The sequence below is a fragment of the Tympanuchus pallidicinctus genome, unplaced genomic scaffold, assembly GCF_026119805.1.
Source record: "Tympanuchus pallidicinctus isolate F22 unplaced genomic scaffold, pur_lepc_1.0 scaffold4, whole genome shotgun sequence".
Taxonomy (NCBI): domain Eukaryota; kingdom Metazoa; phylum Chordata; class Aves; order Galliformes; family Phasianidae; genus Tympanuchus; species Tympanuchus pallidicinctus.
In genome coordinates, this window is record NW_026294758.1 from 4,675,556 (window position 1) to 4,695,485 (window position 19,930).

At 44.9% G+C, this 19,930-nt stretch overlaps 1 protein-coding gene across 1 annotated transcript in view; it reads right to left on the bottom strand.

Annotated features, from left to right (window-relative positions):
* Positions 1–10,052: 10,052 nt before the first annotated feature.
* SVEP1 (sushi, von Willebrand factor type A, EGF and pentraxin domain containing 1) overlaps positions 10,053–19,930 on the bottom strand; it is a 123,001-nt gene continuing 113,123 nt past the window's right edge. Inside the window, exons 47-50 of the mRNA XM_052700792.1 lie at positions 19,181–19,276; positions 17,073–17,168; positions 14,356–14,449; positions 10,053–12,491 (exon numbers count right to left, since the gene is read on the bottom strand). Coding sequence (XP_052556752.1) covers positions 12,461–12,491; positions 14,356–14,449; positions 17,073–17,168; positions 19,181–19,276 — 317 coding nt within the window. The 3' untranslated portion in view covers positions 10,053–12,460. The remainder of the gene's footprint in view (positions 12,492–14,355; positions 14,450–17,072; positions 17,169–19,180; positions 19,277–19,930) is intronic.

Here is a 19,930-nt window from a genome sequence, read left to right on the forward strand (position 1 = left end):
GAGGCTCCATGTGGTGCTGTTCTCCCTGGCTGCAATGTACAGCATGTTTTTTACATCTTGTTCTGTCTGGAGTAGCCCAAGCACTGCATAAGCTGTCTCGTGTTTCATTTGTTCAGAGGCTGTTGTTGCTCAGAGCCTCATGTGAAATTGCTCTTTTGGGTCACTTGATAGAGAAGGGTTTACAGTCAGACTCCAGAGTAATGCAGAGTAATCCAGAGTATGCATTTTCCAGAAACCCACAATACCTAAGAAAGCATGTGTTTCCTTTTTGCTAGTGGGTGGAAACGTAGCAGTTATTTTATTGATCACGTCCATGGGGATATGACGATGTCCATCTTGCTATTTCATCCCTAAGAACTGGATTTCCTGTGCAGGTCCCTTGACCTTACTTTGGATCACGGCAAAACAGGTTTTTAGAAGGATTTGAATTATTTCCTTCCCTTCCTCAAAAACTTCTGCTCTGTTGCCCCACACAATAACGTCATCAATGCATTGCAGGTGTTCAGGAGCTTCCCCCTCTTCAAGTGCAGTCTGGATTAGCACATGACAAATGGCAGGGTGGTGTTTTCACCCCTGAGGAAGTCGATTCCAGGTGTTCTGGATGCCCCTCCAAGAAAAAGTGAACTGTGGCCTGCACTTTGCTGCCAGAGGGATTGAGAAAAAGGCATTAACGATGTCAGCTGTGGCATTCCACTTGGCTGCCTTTGACTCCAGTTGATATTGGAGTTCTAGCATGTCTGGCACAGCAGTGCTTAGGGGTGATGTGACTTAATTCATGCCAAAATAGTTCTCCGTCAGCCTCCCATCTCTATTGAACTTTTGCAGTGGTCATATGGAATTATTGAAGGGAAAGTGAGTCTTGCTGATTGCTCCTTGGTTCTCCAGTTGGCACATCAGCTGATGAATGGGAATTAGGGAGTCTCTGTTGCTGCGGTATTGCTGCCAGTGCACCACTGTAGTAGCAATTGGCACCTGCTATCCTTCTGCTCTTAGCAATCCCACAACAGAAGGCTTCTCTCAGAGATCAGGCAAGGTAGACACTTGCTTCATGTCCTTGATCTGCATGGCAGCTATACCAAAAGCGCACCAACACCCTTTGGGTCCTTGAAGTACCCTCTACTGAGATGATCTACGCCAAAGATGCATGGAGCCTCTGGGCCAGCTGCAGTGGCATGCTTTTTGGTTAGGTTCATGTTGGCCTCTGATATAGTTAACTCTTGTGATACTCCTGATGCACAAGCAATTGTGGTAGAGTTGGTGTTTCCATTGCAGAAGCACTCCAGCTGACAGTTTTCAAAGCAAAGACATTTTTGCATGTCCAAATTATGCACTGTCTAACTGTGAAAGTCTCACATAACTAATCTTAGAGCAAAGAAAAGGGTGGGAGGAGATCCAGCACATTCTGGAATACCTTTGTCTCCATAAAGGTATCTATAAAAACGTGCTTGGAAACCAGGGCAGTCTAAATCACTACCTGGATAAAAACAAGCTGAGCACTTGTCTTCCGCTAGGGTGCCCTGAAGCAGAGAGGAAGAGACATCACTAACTGCCTGATAAGGCATGCACCTACTCACGTGCTTGCTCCATGTGCTCAGAGGCAGCTGTGATTCATGTAGTGGCAGAAAGGCTGGTGAGCCACGCAGCCAGAGCCCCAGGATGGAAAGACTACCCTCCAGCCTGCCTTGCCCACCAGCCATCTCAGGCATCCCTGCCATGGGGCTCAGACCTTTGTCCTGAGCTGACATGACATTTGACATGAAGGTGGTCCCTTGTGGGGCCACACTGGACTCCATGATCCTTGTGGGTCCCTTCCAACTCAGGATACTCCATGATTCTAAGCTCTGGTAGTATCACATGCCTGGCAGAGAGGCAGGGAAACAAAAAAATGGACCTTGCCTTCCTTTCCTGTAGACAGCAAACAGCCTACCTCCGGAAACCAAGCCTCCACACACACACACAAATTAAAAATAGCGTTCGTTGGAGACCTATGTGCATCACATGTTCTGCCTGCAGAGTTAATGCGTACCACCTTTGTGCCTAATTAGCAGGAGCCAAACAGTCCTAGTTTATTGCCACGTAATTATTTTCCTGGCAACACCAGGAATGAGTTATGAGAATCTTCTGAGAAATGTGACATTTATTAACAGGCCTCAGGTGCTCTGACCTGACACGGATGCTGCCAGCTGAGGACAAGAGGGCCCAGCACTGCCACCAGGCCAGAGATGTCACCCACAGAATGAACTCAGCGTGAAGCTGATGGTTCCAGCAGGACCTCTGGTCTCTATCCATGCTGGCTGGCCACTGGTCTTCCTCCTGAAGAGGCAGGAGGAGCAAGCTGCTGGGAAAACCACGGGAAACCCAGGGGCTGTGTAGTTGCTTTGTTAGTGCTGCCTGTTCAATTGCTGCAAGCTGCATGTTACCAATAAACAAAAGGGGAGGACTGCCAAAAATATTGCGGGATCACATTGAAAACCCACACTCATTAATTTTCTGTTAGCTGTATCAGAAATGATCTCTACACACTGGTGCCTAACTTTGGTGTAAAAAAGAGATGTGAAATAAGAACTGCATTTAATGCCCAGAACGTATTTCCAACAAGCCTGATTGCGTGGATAATTCTGTATATTTGAAACGGGACACTCGTTCCAGTGAATGAATGAATCCCTGGAGGCATTCAAAGCCAGGCTGGATGTGGCTCTGGGCAGCCTGGTCCAGTGGTTGGCAACCTGCACACAGCAGGGGGTTTGAAATTAGATGATCATTGTGGTCCTTTTCAACCCAGGCCATTCTATGATTCTATGACCCCATGATTCTATGATTCTGTGTATCTGAGGTCTTCTTGCCAGAATCAAACCCAAGAACAGTTTAACTTCTGCTGCATTAGATTCCATTGCTGGAAGGACAGACTTCAGGAAAGTCCTCCAAGTCAGAAGGCCCAACCTTCTGTGGTTGGACTCAATCATCTTTAAGGTCTTTTCCAACCTTTACCTCCAACCATAGAGCAATTCTATGATTCTATAAAGGGGAAGATTAGATGCCCATTGAAATTCCTCATTTTTCACCCACTCACTTTATGCTCCAAGTTGCTAAGTATAATAAGCAGAAACAAGTTTGCTTGTGGGTCTGGCCACAGTGGGGGCCTCCTGCAGTCTCTGAGAGAGCTGGTGGTATATCACATTCCTGCAGTCAGGGGAGAGGACTGAGTTATTCGTTTTTTATGCTTGAGACACAGTGTTGTCCAATGTTATAAATAAAAGATTACAAAACCCATTTTCCATCACTTAACTATTGACAAACTGACATTGGAGTTGTGGAGTAAATGGAATAAATGGATCTGCTATGGCCAGAGCAATCAGCTAGCATTTGTTGTCTCCCTGCCTGATCACCATGCCTCTTCTGCAGCCGTGCAGGCTCAAGGGAATGTGCTGAGTGTGGTGGATGCTCTGTCCCAGGGCAGCCACAGTGCCTTGAAACACACTGCTCACGCTGGGGGCTCCTCCCTGGACTTGTGGCAAAACTTGCCATGGGGGCTGCACACCCCTCTCCTGATCCCCTCCAGGGGATAGGGACAGACTGGTCCTCCAGAGCAGGGTGGTGGGCAGTGAAGGAAAATGCTCCCTGCACTTCATCCCCTGCTGTACTTTGGTGAGGAGTAAAACCAGCACTGCATATTTTATTGAAAATGTTCATATTTTCTCTCTGACCCTCTTTCCTCAAATCTAAAACCTTTTTTTTACATCCTTTGCTCCGTAAGGGCAAGCAAACAGTGCAACCAGGCCTACCAGAGGGATGTGGTTTGTGGAAGGCATTTCCACTCTGGGCGTTGCTGTAAGAGCTCTGCTGACACCTTGTTGTTGTATTTCAAAGGAAAAACACCCATTAGAGACTCTGAGCCTAAAGGCAGTTATTTCAGTCTCTATCCTTGGAGATGACACTAGGCTGTGCTGGAGCGGAGGTTGAAGCAGAGGGACCCAGAGGTCCCTGTAGCCTCTGCCATTCTGTGATGTATCAGTTCTTAACATCTGCCTGGAAGATGCCTGTGCTGTGGGCTGGGATGTTCCAAGTCCTGCCACATCCACTCCACACTGTACACAGAGCACAGAAACCCATATCAGTGCTGATGCAGCCCTGATGCTCTCCAGGATACCACTGTGCCTTCCATGCTCGGTGAAATGATATCAGGCATGGCACAGTGCCACCCCAGCACAGTACCCTGCCCCGAATAAAGGGCTGCAGTCTGGCCACAAGGCGTGCAGGTCTTCACCCCCTGCCAAACTCTGAGCGGTGCACACAAAGTGGAGGAGGTGCAAATGCAGTGCATTGTGAGGAGGGATCAGCACAACTGCGGAGGATTTTGCTAATTGAAGCCATTTGCTATCAGCGGACTGAAGAGATAGTCAAGGTATGTGATGTTATCGGGTTACTCAGAAGTGGGAGTGTTTGCTCCTTTTCAGCACCTTTGCATCATCCTGACTCAGCAGAAGAGTGCTGTTTTCTTCCTGCTTAGTAACTCTCCTGGGTACTTTTGCTCACACTCAGGAAACTCCAAGAGGGCTGACTCTATGCCTGAATGACCAGTTTTCTCAGAATTGCAGCCCACTACTATTTAGCATCACAAAGTGGTCCTCATCCACAGTGAGATGGTTTTTCTTCCTTCAAAGCTGCCTCCCCCACAACCTCTTTGTTACTTTCTTCTTCCCCTGCTGGGTCAATAATACATTATTCAGAGGTTTTGATGCTACACACCCAGCATGTGGGTCAGGGGCAGCAAACCCCTGTGTGGTGAGGCACAAGTGGAGCCTGAATCCCCCAGCGCTGTGTGCAGGCCTGCCAGGAGCTGAAGTTTCTTCCCCACATCCTGGTTCTTGTTGCTTCCAAGACACCAAAACCTCCCGTGACCGCAGTCCAGGGCACGCACCAAATGCTTTGCTGTTCTGAGAACTCTCCCCTTCGTATTCTGCACAAATCTCACCTTCCTCTAACTCTGAAAACACTTGATGGTGCACAAAAGGCACATCACTCCAGCCACACAAGTGCTGTGTTTTCATGCAGTTATCTGAATGTTTCCAGCCAGCGCAATAATACAGCTATCATCCCTCAGTGCCAAATTCCTTTGTAAGCCTGGGTCATCTTACCCTGCTTTATAGGCACAAGACAACGAAGCAGTGCCTTTATGTGCGGAACAACAAGTTCTGAGAATCTCTGGGTTTATTACTATAGCTGAACAGGTTTTGGACAAGTGTGTGTGCTCCTACTGTGCGTGCTTCTGAGCAGAGCCTTTTGCTCATATTAAATCCTTGTTGCCAGGTTTAAATAAGCCTCTGCAGTTTTTCTTACTGCTGGTCAGTGTCTCAGAAAGCAGAGGCTGATCTGTGCCTGCTGCAGGTTCAGAATGTGCCTCCTAAATAAACAGAGCCCTCTGCAGAGGGTTGCTGAGCACAAAGGGGGCTTCTGCTTGTGGATCTCAGTTCAAGCACACAGCTCTGTGAATGCTGCTTTAATTGTGAATGTTGCTTTAACTGTGAAGCATGCATTGTAATGTTTTCCAAAAATCTCATCAACAGCACAGTGTTGATGAGCAGCAGCAACAGCTTGCTGGAATTGGAGGCCCAGGCGGCAGAGGAGGTGGATTTTCTTGGCATTTCAAAAGCATTTCTTCACAAGGATGAGTGGCTCTAAAACAAAATGCAGTGTGATGCAAACAGATTTTTAAAATGAGGCACAGGGTTATTTATCAGATGCAACACATCCAATGCTTTGCTTTTTTGCTTTTTTGCCTCACAATCAGCAGTTGGAAACTCAGCTGAGAGCTTCTGAGGAGCTCTTGCAGGCAGCTGCCCAGTGCAACTTGGACATGGCCACAAGATTCCTGCACTGGGGAGCACTGCCCAATCTTCAATCTCTGCCTCTCAATCAGAGATTTTCTGGGAGAGTGGGACTAAGAACACTGCTTCCTATCCCAGCTGCTCACCCTCCCCCAGGCAGGTGTAAGGGAAACACGGGGAGAGTGTGTTTGCAACCTGCACCTTCATGCAAATTCATTTTGCAAATCATGAGTAGCATAGAGTACGACCACAGGAAGGGAACAAGCAAGTGGTGCTCCTATTTTGGGGCCCCTAAAGCTGCACTTCCTGTGCTGTTCTAGGGGTAATGAGTGTGCCAAGATGAGGCCAGTTTGCTGCTGCTTGTAGCAAGTGCAATTTCCATAAAGAAATTCAATTTAAAAAAAAAAGTAAGCTCTTCCTGTTTATTTTCTGCTTGGCTCAGAGCTTCCAAGGCTTCCCAGCATCTCCCAGAGGCTCCCCAAAGCACGGCTCAAGTGGGTTACTCATTGCATTCAGTGCTGATGGTTCACAACTGCGAGGGGCCCCGAGAGTGCTGCGTCCCCAGAACCCCCAACCAGAGTGGGGCCCCAGGAGGAGGGCCACCCTGCCTCCCCGCCCCTTCCCATGTTTCCATGCAATTACGATTAAAGCAATCAGGAACAAATCCAGGCCCTTCCTGCAACCGCATGTGTGAATGAGGAAGGAGGCAGCAAACACATATCTTGCCTTTCCATTCCTGGCACAAGGTGCGAGGTGGCTTCTGATGAGTTTCCTTTGCAGCACAGCACAGGGAAGCTGGACTGTCCTCCCCTGGCTCTGCTGGACAGGCTGCAGCAGTTTGCATTGCTTTTCTCACTGTCCAGAATAGCTCCTTTGCCCCAGAGCATAACTAGGAGGAAGAGCAGCGAGTGCGTGGAGAGCAGCCTGTCCTACAGAAGAACCAGCAGCAGAATGCAAAACCACCTCACTGGCACTGGAGCCAAAGCCCTTTGGGAAAAGCTCCCAGAGCAGCGTCTTACCCAGCAAAGCTCCTAGAAACTCCATTCTGGGCATTGCAACCAGCCCAGTCTCACTGTCTCCATTTTGTCCTCTCCTCTCTGGGGACACAGGGTATTTATGCCCGCTGCCCTGGGGATGTGGTGTCACCAGCGCCTGCCCAAAGCTGCCAGCAACGGGCTGATGCAAGGTGCTGCAACACCACCACGGTGGAGCATGGGCATAGCTTTTGGGGAGGTCATAAGATTCATCCAGGGCTTCCTGGCCTTTCGGTTCTCATCTTCGTTACACTAAGGTGCAGTTATTGCCCTAGAAATGCAGGTGGAAGGGCACAGCTCCCATTTCCCATCCTCTTTCTTCTCAAAGTTTCAGTGTCAGTGGGGCCTGAGCCAGGTGTCCCTAGGCAGACTGTCTGCATTCTTTCCCTCCATTGTTTTCACATCTTCTCATTAACACCCCTGAGTAGCCCAGAAAAAAAGCAGGAGCTTTTTGAAAACAGACTTGAGGGAATCACAGAACCACAGAAAAGCCTGGCCTGCTCCATTAGCTGTGCTTATCTTCCTTGGTAGCACTGCCATCTCAGGACCCTGGCCCTCAGTTTGCATTGGTGTGTGTGGCAGTGGCAGTGGCCAGGGTATGGTGTGCCCTTTCCCTCCCTCCCTGGGGGCACTGTCACTGCAGGATTTTTGCTTGGGAAGCACCCACTTGTCCTTCCTATCTTTAATTTCATGTCATTTCCCCTGAATGTGATTACTCTCTTTGTGTAATTTGCTCCTACAGGTACTCGCAGCACCTCCCTGCTCATTAGCAGCAGGCTTAATTAATGAGCTGTTTATCCCTCATCCCAGACTATTAACCAAGTTATTTAAAAAAACCAGACCAGACACCAAGACTTGCAATACCTGACCAGGCAGCTGGCTTTACACAACGCCTCCATCCTTATGGCAAGCCAGGCTCTAGGTAGACATTGCTCATCTGCAGCTCTTTATGCTTACTGCAATCCCAAGATGAAAGCTCCAGTCTGGAAAAATGCTTAAATTCTTTTTAGCCACGTTTAAGCACCCTTAATGGCTTTACAACAGCTTTCTACATGGAAGTTCTTGTAGCATGGTAACTGCATTGATGTTTCCATTCTTACTGTACCCATTTGGCTGCCCCTGGTTTCCCAGGTGATGTTGAAAAGGCTGGAGCACTTCTCCTGTGAAGAAAAGTTGAGGGATCTGGGCTTGTTTAGCTTGGAGAAAGCTCTGGGGAGAACTCATTCTAGCCTTTCATTATTTGAGGGGAACTTATAAGCAGGAGGGAAAACAACTTTGTACTCAGTTTGATAATAACAGGACAAGGGGGAGTGGCTTTAAACTAACAAGTGGAAACTTGGGTGAGATGTTAGAAAGAAATTTTTCACTCAGAGGGCGGTTGAGGCCGTGGCACGGCTGCCCAGAGAAGCTGTGGGTGCCCATCCCTGCAGGCAGTGCAGGCTAGGTTGGATGGGCTCTGTTCCAACCTGACCTGCTGGCCGGCAGCGCTCCCATGGCAGGAGCTTCGGGGGGCTCTGAGGTCCCTTTCAACCCAACCATTCTGTGGTTCTGTGATTCTGTGTTTCTATTGTGTCCTTTTACATTTGTGTCCCCATCAGGCTGTGAAGTGGGTTTTGACAAGGCTGTGTTCTCTCCTCTGCTTTAACCCATGCTCCAAAAACACAAGCTTAACTCTCGCATGCTTTTAGCTGTTGTGCTTCTCTGTCTCTGGAAGAGCTGACCTGGCTCAGGTGCAGTGACGCAGCTGCCATAGCAGGCAAGAGCTCTAAGGCTTCCCAGCAGACCTCATGCACAGGCTGTGTCAGGATGAGGCAGTGATGCTTCTTGCCGGCAGGCCTGGCCTGAACTGAGAGCTGTAAGCACCATGATGATTGCAGGCCCTTTCAGCATGTCAGCTAGGGTAAGAGAAACGCAGCCCCTGGAGAGGAGGTTGTGGTAAATGGGATAGATATGTGAAGTCCTCTGCTCTCCATGCATGACCGCAGGAAAGAGATCAATAGCAGTGCTGCATCTTCCACATATGCCTCTGGGTACAGCAGCACCTTGCTCTTGCTGCTGGGAACTCACAGCCAGGGTCTGCTCTCCCAGAAAAGCATCTGCAGTGCGGTAATAGCAGCAGGGATCTCTCTGCAGTGAGGATATGAGCCGCCGTAGGATGAGCCCGAGGTGCTCAAACTGTGCCAGTACCAAGCTGCAGAGAGACCACTGCTTGAACCAGTCTTCAGGTGACAGCACAGCTCCTCACAGCAACATCTGCTGGCATTCAAGGATCCCTGTGGGACCAGAGGCAATGACGGCACCTTTCCCACTTTACTCCTGGGATCAGGATGGATCCACCATCAGCACACTCCCTTCAGCAGTGTATCTTCAGTCTCACTGCAGAGAAAGAGACCCACTCCTACCACTCTTCCTTTCCAGTAGGGGTGCCCTCTGTATTCTCAGGATGGAGACCACGTGCAGTGACAGCCTGTTGTCACTATTATGAACAGTATATGGATGAATATTGCTGCATGCAAATTTGCCTCTTTTCTGTCAGACACACATCAGATTTCAGGGCTTCACTAGCAGCACTCTGCAACCTCATGCCATCTTCTGGGCTGCTGCTTAGGGGAAGGCTTTCAAACATGGCTTTGGCATTCTGAGATCTCCACTTAAGCCAGTTTGTTGAAACACAGAAAGGCTTACTACCATTCCCTGCAAAAGCCCACACCCTCCATCTTTTGACTGCTTTGTTATACATGCTCCTTCTTGGAAGGGTGGTATTTGAGTCAGTTTTCTTTGTCATGCTACACTTTTAACCCCTACTGCCTCTGAGTACAGAAAGCTCCATAGCTTTAAAAATTCTAGTCCTAGTGCAGAATAAAACAAGTTCCATCTCTAGAAAGCTGTGCATGTGGTAGGTTTCAATGCATCTGTTTAAGCCAAGGATAAATTTGGCCATTACAGGTTTCAAAATGCATTCTAACGGCAGAAGGAATCTGAAAAATGAAGTGCTTACAGCATTTTTATCTGAGGATGTGGAATAACGCAGCAGCACATTCCTCTGAGATTACTGCCAATTATTTCATCTCTTCCCCTGAGTGGAGCCCCATCTCCCTAACATGCGTGCTCCACCAGCAGACCCCAAGGGGTAGGTAGGCACTTCAGTGATTAGAAAAAAAAATAAAAAAATAAAAGCAATGTTGCCTCTATCTATGTACTAAACAGGGTGCAACTTTATTTACAGTGTAAAGTGCATCACACAGAAGTCCTTTAAAACACACAACAAGCAGTGACATAAATGACAATACTGCACAGAATGGGGAAGGGAAAAGGGAAAATATTCCAGCAAGTATCGAAGCATCATACACAGCACTAATACAACAGCCTATAGTTTCAGCTACTCTTCCTACCACATCAGCTTATGAAACGTATTGACTGAGTATATCCCCAAACTCCATGTACTAGTCACTAGTGTGAAGCTGCAGTGCTAAAAGCCAGCCCTCACCTCCAAGGCTCAACAGAGTCCTGCCAGCCCCACGCACCTTCCAAAACACTGCTGCTCTGCTCTGGAGATTGCCAGGGCGGTGAGGGCATGTACCAGAGAAGCACACTGAAAATGGGACTACTTTTTAAAACACGAGAATGACATATAAATAAAAATCTACTTCCTTCTCCGATGCGCTCTTTCCCTTCAGGCATCCTGAGCTGCTCACTACAGCATCCGTGCAGCCACTGTGCACAGCAGCAGGGCTCAGGGAACAAAGTACCTCCACATGGCGTGGGTTGAAATGTGGTATTATTTACTGAACAATAACTTGAACCAAAGCTGTAAACACTGATGGCTGTTGGTACATGTCAGCAGAATCCATCAGAAAAATATATTTAAGGGAGTTGAAAGAACAACTCTTCAGTTGGTTGCAGCTCCCATTGGGAAGGAATCTGCATTCAAATTCAGCTTGTCCCTTGACAAATATTCTTCACTTATTTGTTTTTCTTCCAGCTCTTCCTGGTTCACAGCTTCACTTGTTTCTTCCCCATTTCTGGTCTTGGGTTAACAGCCATTAGCTATGTGTCAGTCTTCACTAGCGCCCTAGTCTCTCCATTAGCTCCTTGTTGTGTTCTATCATGCATTCAAAAAGATATATTTATAAAGAGGGAAGGGAGGAGGTGGGGGCAGCGTGTGCACACTCATAACCCAGAGGGTAACTATGCAGTAATTCTGCAGAGTGTAGAATTTAGTCTTTCTTCTTTCCTAGTGTGGGCTGACAGTCATGCTTTTCTGCTGCTACTGGGAAAAATGGAGCTCCTGATCAATGGTTCTCACTCTAATCTCTTCTTTCACAGACTAGACTTCATTACTATCTGATGATAATTATCAAACATTTGACCTCAACACATGCATGGGATTTCCACCTTGTAATTCCACCTCACCACTTACCCATCGGTAAATCTTGGCATCTCAGTTCATTAGAGCACGACTGAATGACAGCACTCAAGCTGTGATTCTTGGATGCAATGGGATTGACAGTGTGCAAAAGAGAAATCTGACAGAATGTGTGCTCTCTGTATTTCTTACTCATCTAGGTATTTCTGCCTGTGCGTGTACACAAGAGAGGCCTTTTCCAGTTCTCCGAAGGTTCTGTATAAATATCACTCTTCTGTAAGCAAACAGCAAAGCTTGACCTGTACACACACACACAGAGTGCCTTTTCTCCCTACTGCAGGGCCAAACACTGGGACCCAGACCCCATTTGCCTGGCAGGAGGATGTTGAATGTGTATTTCATCATCACACAGGAAAGGGCTACTGGTTGCAGGCAAGTAGTGGTGAGCTCCAGTACCAGGGGGAAGCTTTCAGTGGTCTGTGCTGTCCGCTGCTGCATTCTGGATTATCCAGACTGACACCTGAAATGCCTGCATGCCAAAAATCCTCAGAGGCTGTTATTGCCTAGACATTTTCTCAGTTCTTTCACGCTTTTGAGTATTTTATTTATGGCCAAACTTCTTGCCATTGCCTTCCATTTAAGTCACTTTCCAATGATGTTAGTGTCACATAATGAACATTACAGAATCTGCTTGCATCCACCAGGAACTCTAACTACAATTTGCTCTTTATCAGGTGCAGTTCTAATTTATACCACCATGAGTTCAGATACAAGCCCAATGCAAAGTTCGGTGGCTCAATTAGCTTTACGTAATTATTCTTTACTATTAAATTGCTGGATTTCAATATGCTTTGGCAGATGATAAGCAGAATTGCAACATTCTGTTTAATCATGTTTGGCAGTATAGCATGTTTTAATTACCTTACTGGGTCTAAGAACTGGGAGGGACTTCACCGTACACAGCCACTTTCTCAGTAAACAGTAGGGATCTTCACCTTTGCATGTGTATGGTGTGTGTATAGCAGCATATATTTGATAATACTTTTGTAAATGGAAAATACAGAGGTTTTCTTTAAAAATTGAAAGGTATAGAAAAAATATATCACAAAATAAAATACAAAACAAAGGAGCTGGGGGAAAGGGAAGTAATGGATGTGATTTACAATGCATTAGATTCCAAGCCCTGGTGTGTAGGCTGAAGAAAGGTTTCTGACTGTAAAACTGTCGCTCTGCTGTTAAAAGTGGTAGAATCCAGCCTTCCGTTTTCTGTGTCAATAAAACACAAACAACACCACCACATATAAGAAACAGAATAAAATCAGTGCAGCGGTGAAAATTCAGGGCAAGATCAACAGTGAGGAACATGGAGAAGACGACTGAGATTGTACTGGGGTTAGAGCACCAAGCTCATGACAGCACACTGAGAGGGGAAAAGAGCAAGCAAGCTGATGTCTAATGCAAAATGTGACTCATCGCAGACTTTGGAGCTAATCTAGACCTGGATGCTGATAAAAGCTTTTAGCCCTTCCAACTTCCCCTTATAAATCATGCCTACCTAACCTGCAACAGCAAATCTTTGCTATCATGACACTCACTCCTGTCTTGCCTGTATTGTTTTTGAATCCTCAGCACTGTATTATGCACTGTAAAGAGCCACCAGGGTGAGGCCAATATTTAACAAAATATAAAGAGATCTCACTGCCTGTTTCTGTCATCTCCCCTCAGCTCTGTGTAGGAAGATTCCTCTCAAACAGCCCTTGATGGGGTGTGTTGCTGGACCACTAGCCCACAGGACCAATGGTCCACCTTATCTCACAGTCAGCTGCACAAAGCTGTGGATAAGTTAAAAAAAAAAAAACACAAAACCAATAAAAGTCCAGTTTGCTAAAAGCCTGAAAATCTACTTTGCCTCAGAGATAAATTCCAGATTTTTTTGGCTGATAAATCCAGTGGACTTGGACTTTTCTGCTTCATATCCTAAATTACAATATTATCAGACTTTAACTTTCAGATTAATGCCACCATTTTTATATAGAGACATATAGGTTGTTTCACTTAGGTAAACATAATCACAAATGAAAACTATTCATTTTAGACAACGTGGTTTTGCAAAAGGCATCTTCTCTGGAGCTTTAAGATGTATATATCAGAGAGACAGACAGAAATCTCCATCTATATCCATCCAGAAAAAAAAGAATAAAAAAGTAAAACAGAGGCATTGGATTTGCCCATATTTCAGAGAAAAGAAAGAAAATCTGGTATTCAGCTGGTATTTGTTTAGCTTTCCAGGAGAATGACCAATGCATTCAGAATAAGACTGTAAGTAGCAGCCAGATATCTTCAGAGGCTGTCATGGTTCCTGAGGAGCTGAGGTACAAGTGTTTTTGCTGGTATGTGTTTCATGGCCCTCATTAATATTCCATGTGGGGAGCAGGATAACTCATGCTGCCTGTTTTACTATTACATCTGATTTCTGACCACAACATTATCACAATTCTGCCTGCTTTCCATGTTCAGGGCTCTCAGCAGCAGCATGAAACAAGGCAGCTTTCCACAAACTGGCTCCTACTCAGACTTCCACATAATCAGAACTTCCCAACTTAGCTTTAAAAAACAAACTTTAAGACTTCTAAATGCTGCCTTGCATGGTGATGACACTGTCAGGCAATCTGAAGTGTGACCTAAGAGGCACCATTTTTCACTCTAAATAATATTACCCAACACTAGTTGTAAAAAAACCCTATTATTTACAGCTTCTATTGCATTACCTGCATCTCGAACCTGAACCCAGCTGAAGTATACACTGTTCAAAATACAGAAAATGTTCTATACTGTACCACAACAAACACCTCCACCTACAGCATTAGCACTAAGGCAAAACCTTGCAGGTTTGCCTATCTGTTCATGCATAGATGTACCACTTCCTGGGATTTCTATACATTTGGTACCCATCTGACAGAGTACTCTCTAAGGTCTTTCTAGATTGTCCATAAATTATGAGTTGCCTGGTGACTACTGATTTACAAGATCTAGAGATGCTCTTCTGCAGAATTAATCACAGCTCTTCAGGGATGCTGTTCAGCAGCAAGCCACTCAGGTTAGTCATTGGACAGCACTCAGCATCACTTACCTTGAACAATCATGTCCAGTCCACGATGAAGGACAATAACATCGATTTGGTCGTATGCACTTCCCACCATTTAAGCACGGTGACTGGCAAACAGCTGTGTACAAATGCACACACATACTGTGTTAATGAGTAAACCCATTCCCAGCTGTTAAGGAACAGCATGCTGAAAGTCCAGCCTGTTAATCCATTACAAAAGGACTGCTCTCGAAACTACAGCATTGAATGTACTACAGCTTTCAGTTTCTTGTAAAAGAAGGTTTGCTCTGGAAAGGGCAATCTTAGAAGCTCATGTCTGCTAAATGTGATTCCAACATCTCTACTGTTTGCTGTAGTGTATGAGCTGCATAGAAGAGTCAGTGTATTACTTTACATTGCCTTAAAAATTATGTTCTTTTTTTGCCTTGAATTGAGGCAGAAAAAGGATACAAGCAGAAGCAGAGGGAGAAATTAGACAAGAAGAATTATAATATCAATGAAGAATAGGCTTCATTTCTGGGAAGAAAATGTGGATGTTTATTTGAAAGGAATGTTATGGCTGAACAGCAGCCAGAACAAGCAGAAACAAGACAAAAAACTGGTAAAAAGTCCAGAAAGAGGCAGAAAAGAGAGTTATAAGTCAAGAAGCCATTTACACATCAACAGCAGGCAAGACTTAACACAACAGAACTAATGTGGGCACAAGGAAAGGAAGCAGGGAATGACAGCAAGTTCCTGAAAGGACCTGGTATCCCTAAAGGTGTGGCTCAATGTTTTGGTGCATTTGAACTAGAGAACTACTGCCAGCCTCAGCCAGTAAGGGTTGGCTGAGAAACAGTTGCACCTGCTTTTGTGTGAATTAGGAGATAAAGCAACACAGAATTTACAGAACAGACTCAGACTCACTTGATAAGCTAACTTCCAGTTCATTGACTCACTTCAAGCACAGACATTTATAATAACAGGACGCTAAAAAACATGAAATATTTTTAGCAGAGGGTGCTATATTAAGGAGACAGACACCAGGAAAGACAATTTTTGAGTAATATTTTTGCAAAAAGTATTAATTGCTGGAAGCACTGATTACTGGAAATGGAAACGTGCAGTCACAGGAACGTGTAAAGGCAATGGAAGTATTCTGCTCTGATTCCTCTTGGCCAAAACACAAACAATGGCAGGAGGTTATAGAGATGGACTGCCCTCCTGCAATTAAGTGTACCGGGTTTGTCATGTTGAAAATTACTTCTGATTCTGGAATGAAAAATATGAATGAAATGTCCTTACATCTCACTTTATGTGCATAATTATTGCTGTGACTAGCAGTTAATCCAAGTATTTCCCATTTCACTTTGTTCTGTTTTGTTTTGTCAGCTGACAAAACAGAATATTGTGACCAGGACGTAAAACCTCAACTGACTGAGTAACTTTACAGATAGTACTTACGTATTTTTTTGAATGGGTTTTGGCACAGATGCAGTTGACCACTAGATTTTTTACTTGAACTACTTGAAAAGCAACTCAGCCTGAACTGATTTGAATTGCTGGCCCATCAATAAGTAAGCCATCTGTTCTCAACTACCTATGCTGTTGCAGGTGCACAGTTTGTGAAATTCTGCATTATATGCTAGGCAAGTGTTGCTTCAAAAAACAGTAGTTGAGAGTTAAAAAGGTCACTCTGGATTTTTGACTTGTTGAGCAATATAAAATGAATACTCATGAACAGCACAAATTTCTCCTGCAGCTTACCCAATCAGCCACACAAAAGACCTGCAGGAAGGCAAACACATGCTTTCATGTTAAGCCCTATTAACACTCAATTAAGTTGCACCTGAACAACAAAAGTGCAGCAAACAAAATCTAAGATTTTTTTTTTTCTTAAAAAGAAGCTAACATTTATTAATGATTGAGATTCAGTAATGATTGAAAGACTTTTTAGTGGTCACCCAATCACTTCAAGTTTTATTGGTTATTTGCACTGTGACAAGGCTTTGAAAAGCTGCCTTTTGTTCAGCCTTGTATCAAAACCAAGAACCCCAAACCTGGGTTTAAGTATTATTCCTCATTGTAAACCAGCTTCATCTAACACAGGATACAGGTCTGGCACCTCAGAATCATTCTCCTGGCTACCTTGATGTGCTGCATGCTGCTGAAACTCAGGTACAAGGAACAGATCTATCATGCATATTGTGTCTGTTCAGAGAACTTAAGACGATACATAAGCCATCCATACACCCATTAAATTTAACCATCCTTAAACACATCCTTGCTTTCCTCTGTCATCTCTACCTTTGCTATGAGGCACCAAGACACCAAGGGGGAATCCCCCACAGCAGGCAGCGAGGTGGTGAAAAACCTCACAGGAAGCTGCAGCTTGCTTCTGAGTTTGACACTGAATGGAAAATGCTGAAGCTGAAAGTGAAACTGTAACTACTTCTGGAGTGGACAGCCCAGCTTTATTCTCCTTGGAAATGCTCTCCCCCCTAGTGGCTTTTGCAGACAGCCCTCTTCTGAAGGCTGTTTGTTTTTTCTGGGACTACGTTTCTCTGAGGATTATTAAGATGCTCAGGAACTACTCTGAAAAAAATTTGCATCTGGGGACAACAAATGCTCTGGGAATTTTATTGTAGGGCTGGATTTTCCTCTGAAAAGTGTGGTAGTTGCTACATCGTCCTTAGTGAATTGTGCTAGGTACTGCTAGCGGGGTCCCAAAAGAAAAAGAATGCACGTAAAAGCAGTTTTACCCGTATGGCACCGTGATCCAGTCCATCCAGGGGGGCAGTCACACTGGTAAGGAGCCACACAGCGACCTCCGTTGAGACACGGCAAAATGCATATTGCTAAGAAGAAGGGAAGAGAACCAGTACAAAGAATAATCACCTCTGCAAATGAAGAGGAAGGCGTACAAAAAAATCCCTTACATTGAACTAGAGACTGTACTGTTCCTCAAAGTGTTTGCATGCAGTATAAATGGAGTTGAGAATGATCTACCCAGAAGGCATGTGCGGCAAATACCACTGGCTTGGTGGCCAGAAAAGAGAAGGAATGATGACAACCCATTAATGAAGTGATTTCTGGAGTACTTCAGACACTTGTGGTCTCTGTACTCACTGCAAAGGAGCAAAGGCTGTTTGCTTGCTTCTCACCTGTAATATCCCTAGACAATGCTCACTTCTGGAAGGGCAGCTATCAAAATCAACATGCTTTAGTCACAAGCAACTGGATTATTTCTGGATTCCTTGGGTCCCACTGTGTAGGATCCAAAACAAGAAAGCTATGTACTGCTCATAGGAAAGGACTGGTCTGGACCAGTGAAAATGCAATGAGATGCACAACATTGCAGGCCTCCCAGTGACAGACAGCTCCAGCAATGCAAGGCGTTTTGGGTGCAACACACTGATTGTGGCTGAAAGCTCTGGGGAAGAGAGAAACCAGAGAACTGCTGCATGATACCAAGTAGTTGGTGGCCTATGATCAATCAACCTAAGCTGCTCCTGTGAGCAGATCTGCAAAGTGGTCCAGTGTGCCGGCTGCTGGCGATCTAAGAACCTTCCTGAAACTACCATTTGCTCTGCTCTAACTGAATGGAGTGATTGTGCAAAAACCTTTTTTTTTTTGAGGTAGGTCTCAAATTTGGACCCATGAGAGGCACTTCTAGGAGAGTTTTAGTTTGGGAGGTCGGGATCATCCTCTACAGAGATCAAGTTGAGCAGGTGCAGTCAGTGTGGATAAGAAAGGAACAGTGAAATTCTAGGAGTTCACAGGATTAATCCATATCACCAAGATTTATCTATATTACCAAAGCAGTGGTACTCTGCACATTTTTTGAGGTGATCAGGCTTTTCTAAGGATGATGTAAACCCATCCTGTTATCTGTGGAATATACCTCTGTATGTATGACTGAATTCTTTCAAAGCTCTGCAGCCTCACCTGTGGCCCTTGCCCTGACAAATCAGTGTTCAATGCTATCACTCAAAAGAAGAGGCTCTCAGAACCGAAGACTAAACCTATCTCTTCTACTCCTGGATGTGCCTTGACGGACAAGCAACATTGCAGAGTCAAGGTGGCATTAACTGTGGGGAGCTTTTACCTTGCTTCTCACTGCCTATGTCAAAGTAAAGAGGAAAAAAAAAAAAAAAGGCCAATGCCTGTGTCTGCATGAACTGTAATCTAGCTCGTCAGCTGTCTGCTCATTTTCCTTATACAGGAAAACAAGGTCAGAACTGGGATGACAGATTAAAATGTCTAGGGGCATAAAAATTGTCTTTTGGTCATGAACAACACATTAAGTATTGTTACTAATGTTATGCTAAGGAAATCAATCGTAGCATACCAAACAAAATTCTGCCAGGCACAGGGCTCAATCCCCTCCAGCTGAAAATATTAAACACAGAGAGCTGAGTATGCACTATGGTGGTACTGCCAGCATGAAGGGTTCAGATCTCACCAATTCCTCATGTTAAGACCACTGCTGAGGAAATGGGAAGTATGGCAAAACCCAGCACCTCCAGCATCACCCAGAAAATTTCCGACAAGCTCAAAAGTTGTATTTTGTTGCTCACAATCAGAACAGATCCAGTTCTCCAATTGTACAGGGATCCAGGACAGGAAAAGACACCACTGCATCAATTAAAAAAGTATTTTGTTTGGGAGTATCAAAGGACAGCCCTTTGTCTACAAACAAGCAATTGCTTTGTTGTTTCTATTCTAATTTGTCAAGCAGAATAAAGCTGTGATTTTTACATTTTTTGGCTCTTACACGTTTAATTTTCGCACTGAGTTCACTGCAGAAAATTCACTTGTCCTACCTACAACATCTTGATAAATAACACATGAAGGATGATATACATACGCTCTTCACAGAGACGACCCATCCAGCCATCTGGACAGGAGCAGGCATTTGGTCGCTCACAGACTCCACCATTCTGACATGGGAACCGACAGACAGCTGGAAACAGAACAATTTCATGACCAACACAAGAAGGTTAACTGGAACATAAAACAACAAAACTCACAAGCTTAACTTGGTTTTGACTTCAGTGTCTACATTGTTTTCTAGCTGTGTGCAAGTTACTAGGTACAGTGATTGAGAGCACCGAGGAGAGAAAACATAATGCTTTCATGTGTACTTACTGTAAACTGCTAAGACAAACAAAAACGTCCTCAAGCAACAACGAGAAAGAAAAATGTTAAATTTTTAGGACAGTCTGGTAAATTACCTGGACAATGTTTAAAGGCTGATGTTATGCTTTACCTGCTTATTCTCTCTCTCTCTTTTTTTTTTACCCTAAAATGAACACACAAAATCTATTACCCACTTTTTTCTTCTCAATAAAATCAAGCTTTCTGCTAACCTTGAGTTGAAACAAAGTTATGTTGTCTGGCCTTACGCAGGGTTTGCTGATAGTACGATAGGATAGTGTGGTAGGAGAAGGAATTTTTATTGCACTGCAATCCACAGCAATGAGGAGAGCTCTACAAGGGCGTAGCATGGGCACAGTGAAGTGTTTACCTATGAAACTCAAGGTATGGTTATAAACTTCCCCCAGCTTTCATGTTGACTGGTGCTCCATGGTTCACATACCTCTTAATAAACACTTGC